General features: G+C 40.9%; 1 protein-coding gene across 1 annotated transcript in view; it reads left to right on the forward strand.

Moving 5' to 3' along the window:
• notch1b (notch receptor 1b) overlaps positions 1-11,984 on the forward strand; it is a 38,013-nt gene extending 26,029 nt beyond the window's left edge. Inside the window, exons 26-34 of the mRNA XM_058374722.1 lie at positions 75-455; positions 540-685; positions 2,145-2,358; positions 2,620-2,707; positions 3,106-3,268; positions 7,117-7,415; positions 7,728-7,875; positions 7,988-8,085; positions 8,327-11,984. Of these exons, the coding sequence (XP_058230705.1) occupies positions 75-455; positions 540-685; positions 2,145-2,358; positions 2,620-2,707; positions 3,106-3,268; positions 7,117-7,415; positions 7,728-7,875; positions 7,988-8,085; positions 8,327-9,655 (2,866 nt within the window). The 3' untranslated portion in view covers positions 9,656-11,984. The remainder of the gene's footprint in view (positions 1-74; positions 456-539; positions 686-2,144; positions 2,359-2,619; positions 2,708-3,105; positions 3,269-7,116; positions 7,416-7,727; positions 7,876-7,987; positions 8,086-8,326) is intronic.
• Positions 11,985-15,784: the final 3,800 nt, after the last annotated feature.

Genomic DNA, 15,784 nt, shown 5'->3' on the forward strand with positions numbered 1-15,784 from the left:
TTCCATTTCATTATACATAGCACTATGCAGTCACAATTAAAGTTTATTTTCTGCTGTGTCTTTCTATCTTTCAGCCCTCTCTATGATCAGTATTGTAAAGACCACTACGCTGATGGTCACTGTGATCAGGGTTGCAACAACGCAGAGTGTGACTGGGACGGACTAGACTGTGCCGAGGACATGCCCGAGAAGCGTGCAGAAGGCCAACTGGTGCTGGTGGTACAGTTGCCACCTGAGCAGCTGCGCAACAACTCATCGACTTTCTTACGTGAGCTGAGCCGAGTGCTACACACCAACGTGGTGTTCAGGCTGGACGGGCATGGAGAACTCATGATTTACCCGTATTATGGAAGTACACATGAGCTCAAAAAGCACAACATCAAGCGCTCAGTGGACTCATGGTCCCACGTCTTTGGCTCAGGCCACCATGAGCAAGACCACACGCAGGTCAAAAGGTAAGTGAGGGAGTTTCTTTGCAGTTGGTCTGTGAATACTTAATGGAGCTCTTGGTGTTATAGCACATTGTGTCTTCTCTCTAGCTCGGTGGTGTATCTAGAGATCGATAACCGGCAGTGCTACCAGCAGTCAACCGAGTGTTTCCAGAGTGCTACTGATGTCGCTGCCTTCTTGGGAGCCCTTGCCTCCAGTGGAAACCTGAACATGCCGTATATCAAGGCCGTCAGTAGTGAGTATTGAACAATAAGACACTGGGCTTTGTGAAAAGTTATTTCCTTAGCCAGCCGCCTTTTGTTTTTTTCTAGTTGAACTCTCAAATCTGACGGTAATTCAAATCCAAGGCTTTCATTAATGCACTCATTCTTATACATCAAAACTACAACTAATTTTATGCATGATTTATATGGTGGATGTTCCAGATAATCTAATCAAACCAGAAACACATTTTTAAAAGTATGCTGTTATTTATTTAACTTTTATGGAAGGAGTTTCCAGTGTCTGAACTTTCTTTCTTTCATGTTTTCCAGCAAACTAGGCAAAATGAATATGAATCAATAACAACAACACCAACAAAAAATTAAATCTGAAGTTTTGTTTTTTTTTTGGTTGTCTAATCAAATGGTTACAGCCATACAAACACACAGACATGTGTATACACGCACACACACCCTGTCTTGCACGAGAGCTTCATGTTCCTGATATCCATAAATTCCCAGTTAATGGACACTTACTTGCTCTAATGATCTCAGAATATACCAGCAGCAATCGCTCTAGGCTCGACCTTTAACAGTCATCCCATTTCGCACACACGCACATACTGAACACGGCAGGGATTATGTGGAGGACTTTGAAGTTTTTGAGGGTTTTTTTTGTACTGAAACACTAGAGAGCAAATGGAATCACATGTCAGATGAACTAAACAATCAATGCTGCAGTCAGCGCAAATCTACCTGCTCCAGGCACCAAAATGGTTAATTGCTGTAAATCAAGCTCTCTAACAACAGATCTGTTTTTCAAATATCACACACACACACACACATCTCAGTGTGGCCTAAGCATGGAAAGAAGCAGGCTGCTGCAACCTTCACCTCTCTGAATGTAACACCAAGCCTTAGCGCATCTCCAAGGGTTTAGGTTAGGAGAGTTTATCATTTCAAAATCTTTAGCAGAGACAGGGAGAGGGGCAGGATAAAAAAAAAAGAGAAGCGGAGGAAAATTGATCGGGAGTGTGCTAGAAGTTGGGAGTCTTTGTTATCTTGAAAATCCTAATAAATCCTTCGTCTTTACAGCTTAAAGCGTGCGCAGTAATTTGAAGTTCATTAATCCCTCCCTTTTTTCCCCCTTAAAGAAGAAGTGGTAAAGTTGTCTCCTGGTACCCTGGGCTGAGGAGATGTGAGAGGAGGTGTTCTTTCTCTCTCTCTCTCTCTTTTTTTTTAACTTCCTCGTCTTCCTATTTGCCAGCACCACTTTTTTTCATGAAAAAAAATGGTTAGCGATTCTGATTATTCCTGAATGGTATACGCACACTTAGCAAGTGTACACCACAAACCTGGCTCCTCTGGCTGCGTTGTTAGCCAAGCATCTTTTGCGCATACAAGGATTGCTTTCGTACAAGGACATGTGTGTGACCTCTTCACACACTGTCCCGTACTCGTCTGTCAGGTCTGACATGTCTTTCCTTCTTTCAGCTGAAAGTGAAAAGAAGCAACCCACAGAGCTCTACCTGCTTTACGTGGTACTGGTCGGTCTGGCATTGCTGGCCTTCGTGGTCGTGGGCATGGTGGCTTCCCGTAAGCGCAGGCGAGAGCACGGCCAGCTCTGGTTCCCTGAAGGCTTCAAAGCCAGCGAGCCTAGCAAGAAGAAGCGGCGAGAGCCCGTCGGCGAGGACTCCGTCGGCTTGAAGTGAGTACTGTGATTTTTCTGCATGGGGTTTTCTTGGATGTAGGTGTGACCACAGAAAAACAGGACATAAAGCTTTATGGCATGCTTAATGTGCGTTATAATAGAGACGAGGAGTTTTTGTAAACAATAATGACAGAATAGGTTGTTAAATTAGTAGCAGGTTTTTGTTGATGGTGCAGGGGCCAGACTGACTTCGGATACTGGGGTTTTGGGGATGGAGGGCACAGCAGCAGTTCTAATGGGAATTTTTTCTCCTTATAGGCCACTGAAGAACTCTGATATTTCACTAATGGATGACAATCAGAATGAATGGGGAGAGGAAGAGCCAGCAGACACCAAGCGCTTTAGGGTAAGCTAAACACCATTAACAGGAAAAGATAAGATTTTATAATAGAATCTAATTGCTGATTATTTCTGAAGTGTTGTCATAATATCCTGGAACTTATTTGTTGAAATTCTGTCTGTTAGACTCTTTATTTAATATTCAATATTGTATTACCGTTTACGTAAAATGATTTTAGCCTTAGGTAATCTTAGACCATCGCCTGTGGATGTGTGTTCAACTTCATTGCATTTCATTAAGAGTGTCTGTTAAATGCTGTAAATGAAAACACTTGATGCTTTTTTTCCCCAGAAATTATTACAGTGCATTTTTATAGCATGTCTTAGAACATATTGTTTAATTAACCAGTAAACATGGATTGAGGTCATTTTCATAGTTTGTGTGTATTTGTGTGTGTTTGTTAGTTTGAGGAGCCGGCAATATTGAATCTGGATGACCAGCAGGACCATCGGCAGTGGACTCAGCAGCACCTGGATGCAGCCGACCTGCGGATCCCCTCCATAGCCCCCACACCTCCTCAAGGCGAGAACGAGAACGACTGCATGGACGTCAATGTCCGAGGACCAGGTAGGGCTACTAAGATATACGAAAGAATTTCATTCTATTTGAATCTACAAATACAACATAATATTAATAAAAAAATTAAAAAAAAACAGATCCTGACCAAATCAACTAATTTAACTTAATTCGATCTATTTATTTATTATTTTATAATTATTTATTTACACATGCAGTATAAATCCTCAACATTTACTCTAGAAACCATCATGCATATAACCAACCGTGTGCAAGAATTTCACTGAACTGTACACAGTGTGTAAATTTCCCCTTTAGAATAACACACTGAATTTTTTTGACGTTAATACACCTTGACATAATACCAGACAAAGGAAGCCTGATTATTATTATTATTATTATTATTATTATTATTATTATTATTTAAAATGATTTATTAAGGAATTAAAAGCTTATATTACCCATTCAAAAATTAATTGGCCAGTTAAACTTATTAAGCTGTTGCATGAACTTTTGCAGCAGTAACAGCAACCAAAACACTTCCTTTTGAAATCATTCTCTCACAGCGCAGTGGAGCAGTGGTAGCCTTGTTATTTTTATATGTCGTATTCATCAGTAGTCAATAAGTATAAAGGGTTCTTTCGGAACCGCTTGCGACTTTGGAGTCGAGTCGTCACAGCGCACTCTCGGGAACATTTCTCTGTTTCAAGTTTTATCCATATAAGAGCTAATGGCTAGAACTGTGATTCAGTGGAATTCAACTATTTTATCTCTTCATTTTCTTCCTACTATTCATTTACTTCAATCTTCTGGTATAGTTATTATTATTATTATTATTATTATTATTATTATTATTATTATTAGTTAGGCCTTTGGATATTTGAGTAGCATGGAGGCAATTACTTTTTTTCATGTGTTATATGAGTGTTGGATAATTTTGTCCCTTTCCTAAATTTTTAATTTATCATTTTAAAACATTACTCAAGTTCACTTCTTCTACTATTATATATTTTTCTGAAATCATTCAGTCCGACATGAACCGTATGGCATATGCAATAACTGAGGAGACTTTGTCAGTCAGTGTCGAAATAAGGTAACTGAACTGAGCACAAGGTGGTTAACCTAATAACTTCCACTCCCCCCCCAGCGCAGTAACACACCCTGCAGAACCACCATCGCCTGAGCACATGCACACACTCCATCACTGAGAAGCATCACGAGGCAGAAAGTGCAGATAGGGTGCAGGTTTTATTTCACAAGCTGATTCCTGAGCAAAGAAATTATCAGCCAAAGCGAAATATGAAAGGAATAAAACACAACAGGGCATTTTGTTATAGGACAATAATCAAAGCAGGGATGGTGTGATGTAATTACTACACTGAAGCTTATTCATTTCCTACAACAGCAAAGTGTCTCATTCCCCTTCTTCCACAGCAATGTGGTGTAAAAAAAAATATTATTTTGGACAAATTAAATATTACAGAATTAAAATCTTATTTACTAAATAGTCAGACATCATACTTTTCAAATTTCTCTTAGGGTTACATTTAAAATTGTGGATAATATGTCTGTGAAACAAGTTAGCTCAGTCACCAGTGTCACTTTGTTCTTTCTCTTAACTTTTAATACAGCCTGTTACAAAGAAATTCCCCTTTAGACTGGCCTGTGGTGGAAATTTAAAAGGAACCACTAAATTTTACAAAATGCTGACACCGGAGACTCCTTCTATAAATGATAAACATCTCCTTAGAGAAAACTTGACCATAGCAATAATTATATATTAATAATTATATTTTTTCTTATAAAAAAATAAAAATGTATTATTATTAGTCGTAGAGAATCCACAGTGAATTTCAGGGGCATCATTATAAACTTTGGGCACTACTGTCTGCGTCGTGCTGTTGCAGATTCGAGAATCTCAATGGGGCGGTGGTACAAATTGAATTATTTATGTGCTTAAAAATAAGTTAAATCTACAATTGCGCATTTGCAAGCAACATTATGTTATAAAGAACTCACAGCTAAAGACCGATTGGCAAATGAGTGTTATTTTTTTTACACCCAGACCTGCCGAGCAAATTCAATTACCTGGCAAGCAGCAGCAATTTTCCAGACCGTTAAACCTCAGGTCTATCCAGCAATCACCCGCTCATATGCTCCAAACGGTTTTTTTTTTGAACGCTTTATTTTCTTAAGCTGTTTTGTAGTGTAAGCCCACCCACATTTGTTGCCATCCTCGTTATCTCCTGCCCCTTCAAGCCAGCTCTTTGTTTCCTGACAGGCGGGGAGGACTGCCTCCTTGTAAAATAGTAGCCTGATTGGATAATGTAGCTGGTCATGTTGAAATTTGCAGTTGCTGATCACAGGGATGTTTTTTTTCTTCCTCTCAGAGTAGCAATTTCAGTGATGGCTATCAGGATATAAAAAGACCGAAGCATTCTTAAAAAATCGATCACAGCAGCTTTAATATACAGGGCCCAATGGGAAGAGAGATCAACTTCAAAGACTCACTGAAAGCTCTAAGCCTTGGGGAGTGTGCCCAAGAGAACCCCTCGCTCCCTCCATGATACCTGCTATCTCTTTACACGTGCCAATTAAACACAAACCATATCAGACTCATGATTTTATTTCAATAACCCTGAAAGAATGACGGAAAAAAATTGAAGACAGTGTGCTTTTCGCCAAGCATTTCTTTTTTCTTTTTTGCCCCCTTTTACTCTTTGAATCAATGTGCTGGAATTGACAAAATCAGGATAGATCTGGGAATAGCTGTTCTTTTGAAGAAAAGAAGGCCCTGCTGAAGACGGCATGTCAAGCCTCTTCTTAGAGATGATAATGCTCGCTTATACCAGCCATGAAGTTTTCAAAAGCCTAGCCCACTCCCTTAAGCTCAGCAGGAAAAAAACCTAGCGCTTGATTAGAATCCGTTATCGAAGAGATCTGGGGATGATTGGCAGAGGCAAACACGTCAAATCCGCTTTCGATTTGTTTGTTACTTTGCCGTAATCTTTCCGTCACTTTGAAGAATGATGGGAGTAGACTATGCCCTCAGACTGCCTCTTAGAGGTTCTTATGTCTCACTCTCAGCTGAGAACATGAGTGAGGGCATTTGGTTACATTTCTCTTTGGCTTTGATTGAGTTTGGTTTTGTGTTGCTATCTTTTACTAAGCCTAGATTAGTAAACTGTCATTGCCTTTGTGTATCGCCACTGAATTCAACCAGAGAATGTTACCAGAACGTTCTGTTTTCCATAAATAATATTATCTGCTTTCTCGAAGTTGATGTGTTAGAAGCAGGAAAAATGGGCAAGAATAAGAATTTGAGCGAGTTTGATGAAGGGCCAAATTGTGATGGCTAGAAGACTGGATCAGAGCATCTCCAAAACTGCAGCACTTGTGGGGTGTTCCTGATCTGCAGTGGTCAGTATCTATCAAAGGTGGTCCAAGGAAGGAACAATGGTGAACCGGAGACAGGGTCATGGGCGGCCAAGGCTCATTGATGCACGTGGGGAGCGAAGACTGACCCGTGTGATCCGATCCAACAGACGAGCTACTGTTGCTCAGATTGCTGAAAAAGTTAATGCTGGTTCTGATGGAAAGGTGTCAGAACACACAGTGCATGATGGGTCAGGGCTGTTTTGGCAGCAAAAGGGGGACCAACACAATATTAGGCAGGCGGTCATAACGTTATACCTGGTTGATGTATATATTGGTTTGGTTTACAGTAGTAAAATGTAAAATGTTGCAATAATGTTATAGGAATGTTCACATAACGTTACATATCAATCTTCCCCCAGTAGCCAGGAAACGTGACCTACGAACTAAATTGTAATGTTGAGTAAACTGTAATGCTGTGATGACAAGAATTGGGTTTATACAGATGCATCATTTCGTTTCAGATGGATTCACTCCTCTAATGATCGCCTCGTGTAGCGGAGGAGGCTTGGAAACCGGCAACAGTGAAGAAGAGGAAGACGCCTCTGCCAATGTCATAAATGACTTCATCTACCAGGGCGCTAACTTGCACAATCAGACGGACCGCACAGGTGAGACCGCCCTGCACCTGGCTGCCCGCTATGCCCGCTCTGACGCCGCTAAGAGACTGCTGGAGGCCAGCGCGGATGCCAACATCCAAGACAACATGGGCCGAACACCACTGCATGCTGCTGTGGCTTCAGATGCACAAGGGGTGTTCCAGGTGTGTGATGATTTCTGCTTTGGTATTTAGATGTCAGGAAGCTGTCAGTCTTCACAAGAGTACAAAAGTACATTGTCATCTTTTGTTACCAAACATGCTGATTGTGTGCATGACCACAACGTTTGACTTTGGTCATCTATACACACACACACACACACACACACACACAATGCCTGTTGTTTGGTATTGAAGTAACTTCTGTGACATTTCTAAACAGCTTGTTGTTTTGAACATGGCAGTTAACAAGTTCTTCTGACCTTTTTCTAATTGATTCCATTTTAATCTTATTTCTACCAAAAATCCTTGTTACAGATTTTGATACGAAACCGTGCAACAGACCTCGATGCCCGCATGCATGACGGCACTACTCCTCTCATCCTGGCTGCCAGACTGGCTGTAGAAGGCATGGTGGAGGAACTAATCAACTGCCATGCTGATGTCAATGCCATCGATGATTTTGGTAATGCTTAATCACTATTGCTGTGTAAAGAGATCTGATCAGAGTTCAGTGTTCTGCTACTGAACAGTGTTAGTGGAAGAGTTTAAGATTTGTTTTTGTCTTCATGCACCAGGAAAATCCGCACTGCACTGGGCTGCTGCTGTGAACAATGTGGACGCAGCTGTGGTACTGCTTAAGAACGGGGCCAATAAAGACATGCAGAACAACAAGGTACAACAAAATTTAGATGAATAAAGTATAGTGGAGTTAATAGTAAGCTTTGCCTTTTTTAACTGTATCAAAGGCTACAAATCCATAATTACACACTAAGTACAAATTGTTACTATAAAGATGCTAGAGTGTATCACTTCTAATCACTTGGAGGGATATTTACAATATTCATTAATTGGAACTGTGCATATTTTGAGTGCATAGTGATGTTGTCTTACCTCGAGTTCCTCTCACACTACAGGAAGAAACGCCTCTGTTTCTGGCTGCCAGGGAAGGCAGCTACGAGACAGCCAAAGTGCTGCTGGATCACTTTGCCAACCGTGAGATCACCGACCACATGGACAGGCTGCCGCGTGACATTGCTCAGGAACGCATGCACCATGACATTGTGCGCCTCATGGACGAGTACAACCTGGTGCGCAGCCCGCCTATGGCCAGCGCTCCCATGAGCTCCACACTCTCACCTCCTTTGTGCTCACCCAATGCCTACCTGAGCAGTTTGAAGCCCTCCATGCAGAGCAAGAAGGTCAGAAAGCCTGGTGCCAAGGGCATCGCTTGCAAGGATGCGAAAGATCTGAAGGCCAAGAAAAAGAAACCGCAGGATGGTAAAGGGAGCTTGTTAGACAGCTCAGCTGTGCTCTCGCCCGTTGATTCCCTCGAGTCGCCTCACGGCTACATTTCAGATGTTGCCTCGCCACCTCTGATGCCCTCGCCCTTCCAGCAGTCACCCTCTGTGCCCCTAAACCACTTGCAGGCTGTTCCCGATGGTCATGTGGGAGTTAGCCACCTGAGCATGGCTGGTAAGCAGGAGCTGGCACGCTTGCAGTTTGATCCCTTGCCTCCACGTCTCACACACTTGCCCGTGGGTGGATCGAATGGATCAGCAGCTATGAATGGTCAGTGCGATTGGATGAACAGGATGCATGCTAGCCTGGGTCAGCAGGGTCAGTTTGGAGCCATGAGGAACATCCCAAGCCAGGGTGGCATGTGCCAAACTAATCAGCACACCTTGATGACATCACTTCACAACGGCGTTCCTGCCAGCACGCTACCACAAATGATGAACTATCAGGGCTTGACAAATCCCCACCTTGCTGCACAGTCACACATCCTACAGCCGCAGCAAATGCAACCCACACTACAGCAGCAGCAGCAACCTAGCATCCAGCTGCAGCACCAGAACTCAAACCCCAATCAGAACCTGAGCAGCAGCCAAAACTTCATCAGCAACGAGCAGCAGCAAAGTACAGGGAGCAGTGTCCCCATCCACACAATCCTCCCTCAAGAGACACAACTCCTTAACGCTCAAACGTTGGCTACTGGCATGGCCAGCACACAGTTCCTCACACCTCCATCACAGCACAGCTATTCAGGTGGCATGGACACCAACACACCCAGCCACCAGCTTCAGGTGCCTGATCATCCTTTCCTCACACCATCGCCAGGCTCGCCTGACCAGTGGTCCAGCTCTTCACCCCACTCCAACATGTCTGACTGGTCTGAGGGCATCTCCAGTCCACCCACAAGCATGCACTCCCAAATCTCACACATTCCAGAGCATTTTAAGTGAATCTGTTACGTCTGGGGGATGAAGGACTGTTCCTTTTTTTTTAGAGTACTCTTTGTAAAATATAAAAAAGTTATCCAGTTCAAATGAAACATCTTTTCTATGTCTTTTGTACTAACCACATTTTTTTTGTTTTCTTTTTTTTTTTTTTTATTTATTAAGGTGTTGTTATTTATACAATTTCTCACCTGCCTGAGCAGTTGACGTTCATAAATTAGTTCACTGCCAAATGAGACGTCTGATGAGCAAAAGAAGTACCTTTTTAGTTCCTTTTTTGTTTATTTGTTTTTGTAATATTTTGTGTTTTCACTAAATTACACTGGGTATTTATTTGCCTTTATTTTTTTGTAGTCAGATTGCCTTCACTTTTGTTTTGTCCTTTTTTTTCTACATAATTGTGTAATTTTGTAAAGCACATGTGTAAGGGCATTTTTATTGAGCACATTTCTCTTAATGAAGTTCTCAGTATTACGGCAGAAGAGTACATTTTATTTTCATTTTAACAATCACAGGAGCTGCTTATACACTATATTGCCAAAAGTATTCGCTCACCTGCCTTGACTCGCATATGAACTTAAGTGACATCCCATTCCTAATCCATAGGGTTCAATATGACGTCGGTCCACCCTTTGCAGCTATAACAGCTTCAACTCTTCTGGGAAGGCTGTCCACAAGGTTTAGGAGTGTATTTGTGAGGTCACACTGATGTTGGACGAGAAGGCCTGGCTCTCAGTCTCCGCTCTAATTCATCCCAAAGGTGTTCTATCGGGTTGAGGTCAGGACTCTGTGCAGGCCAGTCAAGTTCATCCACACCAGACTCTGTCATCCATGTCTTTATGGACCTGTGCTGAAGCATTCAGAGTTCCTTTCACTGGAACTAAGGGGCCAAGCCCAGCTCCTGAAAAACAACCCCACACCATAATCCCCCTCCACCAAACTTTACACTTGGCACAATGCAGTCAGACAAGTACTGTTCTCCTGGCAACCGCCAAACCCAGACTCGTCCATCAGATTGCCAGATGGAGAAGCGCGATTCGTCACTCCAGAGAACGCGTCTCCACTGCTCTAGAGTCCAGTGGCGGCGCGCTTTACACCACTGCATCCAACGCTTTGCATTGCACTTGGTGTATGTATGGCTTGGATGCAGCTGCTCGGCCATGGAAACCCATTCCATGAAGCTCTCTGCGCACTGTTCTTGAGCTAATCTGAAGGCCACATGAAGTTTGGAGGTCTGTAGCGATTGACTCTGCAGAAAGTTGGCGACCTCTTCGCACTATGCGCCTCAGCATCCGCTGACCCCGCTCCGTCAGTTTACGTGGCCTACCACTTCGTGGCTGAGTTGCTGTCGTTCCCAAACACTTCCACGTTCTTATAATACAGCTGACAGTTGACTGTGGAATATTTAGGAGCGAGGAAATTTCACGACTGGATTTGTTGCACAGGTGGCATCCTATCACAGTTCCACGCTGGAATTCACTGAGCTCCTGAGAGCGACCCATTCTTTCACAAATGTTTGTAAAAACAGTCTGCATGCCTAGGTGCTTGATTTTATACACCTGTGGCCATGGAAGTGATTGGAACACCTGATTCTGATTATTTGGATGGGTGAGCGAATACTTTTGGCAATATAGTGTATATCGTCACCAGAACAAGAAAAAGAACAGCGAGGATTTTTCATGCCTGTATATTTTTGCTTTTACAGCCAATAGGGATTGACCACTCAGATCTTTAGCGTATAACAGGTCTGAATCTGTTCCTGAAATCAGAGTTGTTCTTGGTCATGCTGTCATAGTAGTTCCTGATGCTTATAACTTCAGCACATTTGTACAGTTGATTTCTTTATTTTCCTTAGAGTAAATTCCCTGCGAAATGCAGAGGTGTGAAACTTCCACTCTAACGGTGGGTGTGAAAGTGAGGATTCGGACTCCGTTATTAGGTGTTGATGTGATGTAATACAGTTTGCCGTTTAAAGTACTCTGTATTTTTTCCCCTCCCTTTCAATTTTACTGAACTGGTCAAGTGGCCAAAAATATATGGGGTTGTATGGACAGGCCTGTCTTCCTACTTCCTCTATGGTAATGTAATGTTGGAGCCTATGGCTACTGTAAATAGACCTAATGGACATGGTTCATGTGAACAGGATTTTGTTTCAGAAATCTTAAGTCTTATACATGTCACTGAAATTGGAAACCTTCAATAGCTCTTTGTTTTCCATTATAGAAAGAGACCATATATTTTACTCGGCATCACTGAGTTAGAGGTGATATGAGATCTATACAAATGATTAAATTCTATTTTACATTCCACAGAGATAAAAAAAAAAAGCCTAAAATCTACCGACAATTAGTTACAACATTTGGTTTTGTTGGAAAAGGGATAAGCTGGTATGTTGGTGTGATGTTATATATAAATTTTGAGCCCTCAAATAAGATTATAAGTCAACTGCATTGAATATGTCATATTTGTAAAAAAATAAAAATAAAATGCCTAACTCATAGTTTACATAAAGTATATTTTCTGTTCATTCTAATGTCAATCTGTAAATGTTCTTCTTAAAATAATAAAAGATACACCGTATCGGATTTCGTCGTGCCTGCTGTCGTTCATTGGAAGCCGTAGCGCTTTGCACTGCGTTGTTCTTTCTTTCCCATGGCCGTCTGAGTCAAGACTCATTACTTCATATTCACTGAAGTGTCACAGATAATACTCACTGCCATAAAGTATTTCATCCCGTTTATATTCCTGCTCCAACTCGAGGGGTTTTCTGTCCGCAGATTCAAATTAAATCGTCAATGGCAGATCTTCACTGAACGTCTGTTTAAAGACTTTTTCATTTTAGGATTTAGGTGTAATCTGATTGAAGAACTCTGGTCTTAAACATTTTCCTATGGACAGCTTTTCTCCTAAGGACTCTCTTCAGTTCTTTTGGTGAAATATTATAGTATTAATTTTTAAATAATTTGTATGCATCTATCAGCCAGGTGAAGTACCTCTTGTTAAAAATGGGCCTGTTAAGGAGTAGGATGTTTTAGGATTACCACACTGCTGAAAACACTTATAATGGGCATGTGAGCAGATATAACATTCTACATATGCTGTATCTGCATCACAACTGACTGTACATAACTGCAGAAAGGACATTGTTCATATCACACTCTCTTTACGGTCTTTAGAATAATTTATAATCACACTCTGGTGTCACGCAAATGAGGATGGGTTCCCTTTTTGAGTCTGGTTCCTCTCAAGGTTTCTTCCTCATAACCATCTAAGGGAGCTTTTCCTTGCCACAGTCACCTCAGGCTTGCTCACTAGGGATGATTTTGTCTAACATCTATACACTATATTTTTTGTTTCTTGTGTCCTGTAAAGCTGTTTGAGACAATGTTCAACGTTAAAAGTGCTATACAAATAAAATTGAATTGAATTGAATTAAATAGAAGAAGTGGACCACGGAGCAACGGAAGAAGGTAGCTTCGTCGGATAAATCTTGTGTTCTTTTCCATGTGGATGTCCAGGTGCCATGTCACCAGGATGCACTTTGGGAGGAAGGAAAGCCAGAAGAGGCAGTGTGATGCTCTGCTGGGAAACAATGGGTCCTGGCATTCATGTGTGACAAGTACAACCTACCTAAACATTCACTACCAGGCTATGGATCAATGGTAGAAGAGTTATGTACGTCAGTCATGTGACCTGAAGTATATTGACCCAAATGTAGATCAAATCTAGCGGGTATTTCAATTTGTTCAATTACTTCACATGTCTGTCACTGGAAGGTTGCATGAAGCTACAGTCTGGGCTAGGAAGAAATCAGCCCCATCGTCACTTCATACCATTCTGTGAACTTTCCACTGTGGTGCTGCTCTTAATTGCACAGAAATGAAAGATTTTTCTATTTTTAAAAGTGAAACAGCAAATAATCTGTTTTTCTTTCTTTTTTTCACACTGGTGTCTTTTCTAATCTTTAAAAGCGACAGGGTTTTAGCCCTGCAAACATATTTATACCTACTAGTTCACTCACATAGTCCAATTAAAAAATCCGCATAAAAACGTGTGGATGCAACCAAACTACAGGGCAGATTATCATTCATACAGCGCCATCTGCTGGTCTGAAATATACATGCAGCAGTGAAACCGTCCACATTTACAGGGTTTCAACAGCTATCAGAAAAACAAGAAGGTTCCTGTTTAAAAGATTAAATTGTCTGTTTATCTATCTATCTATCTATCTATCTATCTATCTATCTATCTATCTATCTATATATATATATATATATATATATATATATATATATATATATATATATATATATATATATATATATATATATATATATATAAACAAAACAGTATATCAGTAAACCTAAATATTTAACCTAATTAACCAAAGTTAATTGAGTATTGAAAAATCTATTTTAAGGATGTTTAGGACAAAATCCGTCATAATAATAATAATAATAATAATCGTCTTGTTAATTTTTAATTTTTCCGCTTGGGACCACTGTATTATCTGAAACATTAATTAACGTTTCAAGCCACGCCCACTTTGTATATGACGTCATGTCGTATACAAACATGCTTCCATAAATGTGTGTGTTTGTTTGTGTTTATTTAGATGATGTCATCGTTATATACATGTTAATATCTTCACTAGAGTGGACGCACATTAAGAAAATGATTTTTTTTTTAGATATTTAGAGCCATATATTAAAAGAAAGAAAGAAAGAAAGAAAGAAAGAAAGAAAGAAAGAAAGAAAGAAAGAAAGAAAGAAAGAGAAAAAGAAATAAAAGGTTTTTAGATAATCTGCATTCAGGGAATGTTACATGCTAATTTATTTGTTTACCTGTTTTGCAGCTTATTAAGAAGACATTTTACTGATCATTGTTTTGCGTGAATTTATATTCGATTTTATACGGAAGTGTATATTTAGAAAACAGGCGCATGGTATCCTCCTGATTAAACAATAAAGAAATGTCATTGTAATAAATTCTTGTTATTTTCTTTCATTGATAGTGTCTTAACACTGAAATATTTTAAGTTCGAACATCATCCATAGACTGAAATTTTGGCTTTATAAAGCATACATCTGTACGCATACTTAGATGAAGCCTTGCCTGCATAAATACATGTACACAATTTTGCCAAAAGTTTTGGGACACCCCTCCAAATCATTGAATTCAGGTGTTGTTTTTCAGGGGTTGGGCTCGGCCCCTTAGTTCCAGTGAAGACAACTCTTAATGTTTCAGCATACCAAGACATTTTGGACAATTTCATGCTCCCAACTTTGTGGGAACAATTTGGGGATGACCCCTTCCTGGCCCAAAATGACTGCAAGGTCCATAAAGACATGGATGAGTGAGTTTGGTGTAGAGGATCTTGACTGGCCTGCACAGAGTCCTGACCTCAACCTGATAGATGGGATGAATTAGAGCGGAGCCAGGTCTTCTCGTCCAACATCAGTGTCTGACCTCACAAATACACCTCTAGAGGAATGGTCAAAAACTCCCATAAACACACTCCTAAACCTTGTGGAAAGCCTTCCCAGAAGATTTGAAGCTGTTATAGCTGCAAAGGGTAGGCCAACTCCATATTACATTCATGTGCATGTAAAGGCAGACGTCCCAATTTTGGCCTGGCCCACAGTCTCCGCTCTAATTCATCCCAGAGGTGTTCTATCAGGTTGAGGTCAGTCAAGTTCCTCCACACCAAACTCGCTCATCCATGTCTTTGTGGACCTTGCTTTGTGCACTGGTGTACAGTCATGTTGGAACAGGAAGGGGTCATCCTCAAACTGTTCCCACAAAGCTGGCAGCATGAAATTGTCATTAGGAGTTCCTTTCACTGGAACTAAGGGGTCAAGCCCAAGCCCTGAAATACAACACCATTTGGAGGGGTGTCCCAAAACCTTTGGCAATATAGTGTAAAATACTTTAGGACAGGTGGTGTGTTGTGTTCATCTATAAACTGATATTTTGTCTTAACAAAAGTGTAATGAACTAAAATAAGGTTGCTCTAAAGTACTAATAATAAAATAGGTGCTCATTTTGGAAAATATTTAGTTCTGAGGAAAAACGCTGCTACTGGACGTCGGTTACATTTTGAACTTGAATGGGCGTAGCGCGCGCGCGGTCGCT

The sequence above is a fragment of the Hemibagrus wyckioides genome, linkage group LG22 (assembly GCF_019097595.1).
Source record: "Hemibagrus wyckioides isolate EC202008001 linkage group LG22, SWU_Hwy_1.0, whole genome shotgun sequence".
Lineage (NCBI taxonomy): Eukaryota > Metazoa > Chordata > Actinopteri > Siluriformes > Bagridae > Hemibagrus > Hemibagrus wyckioides.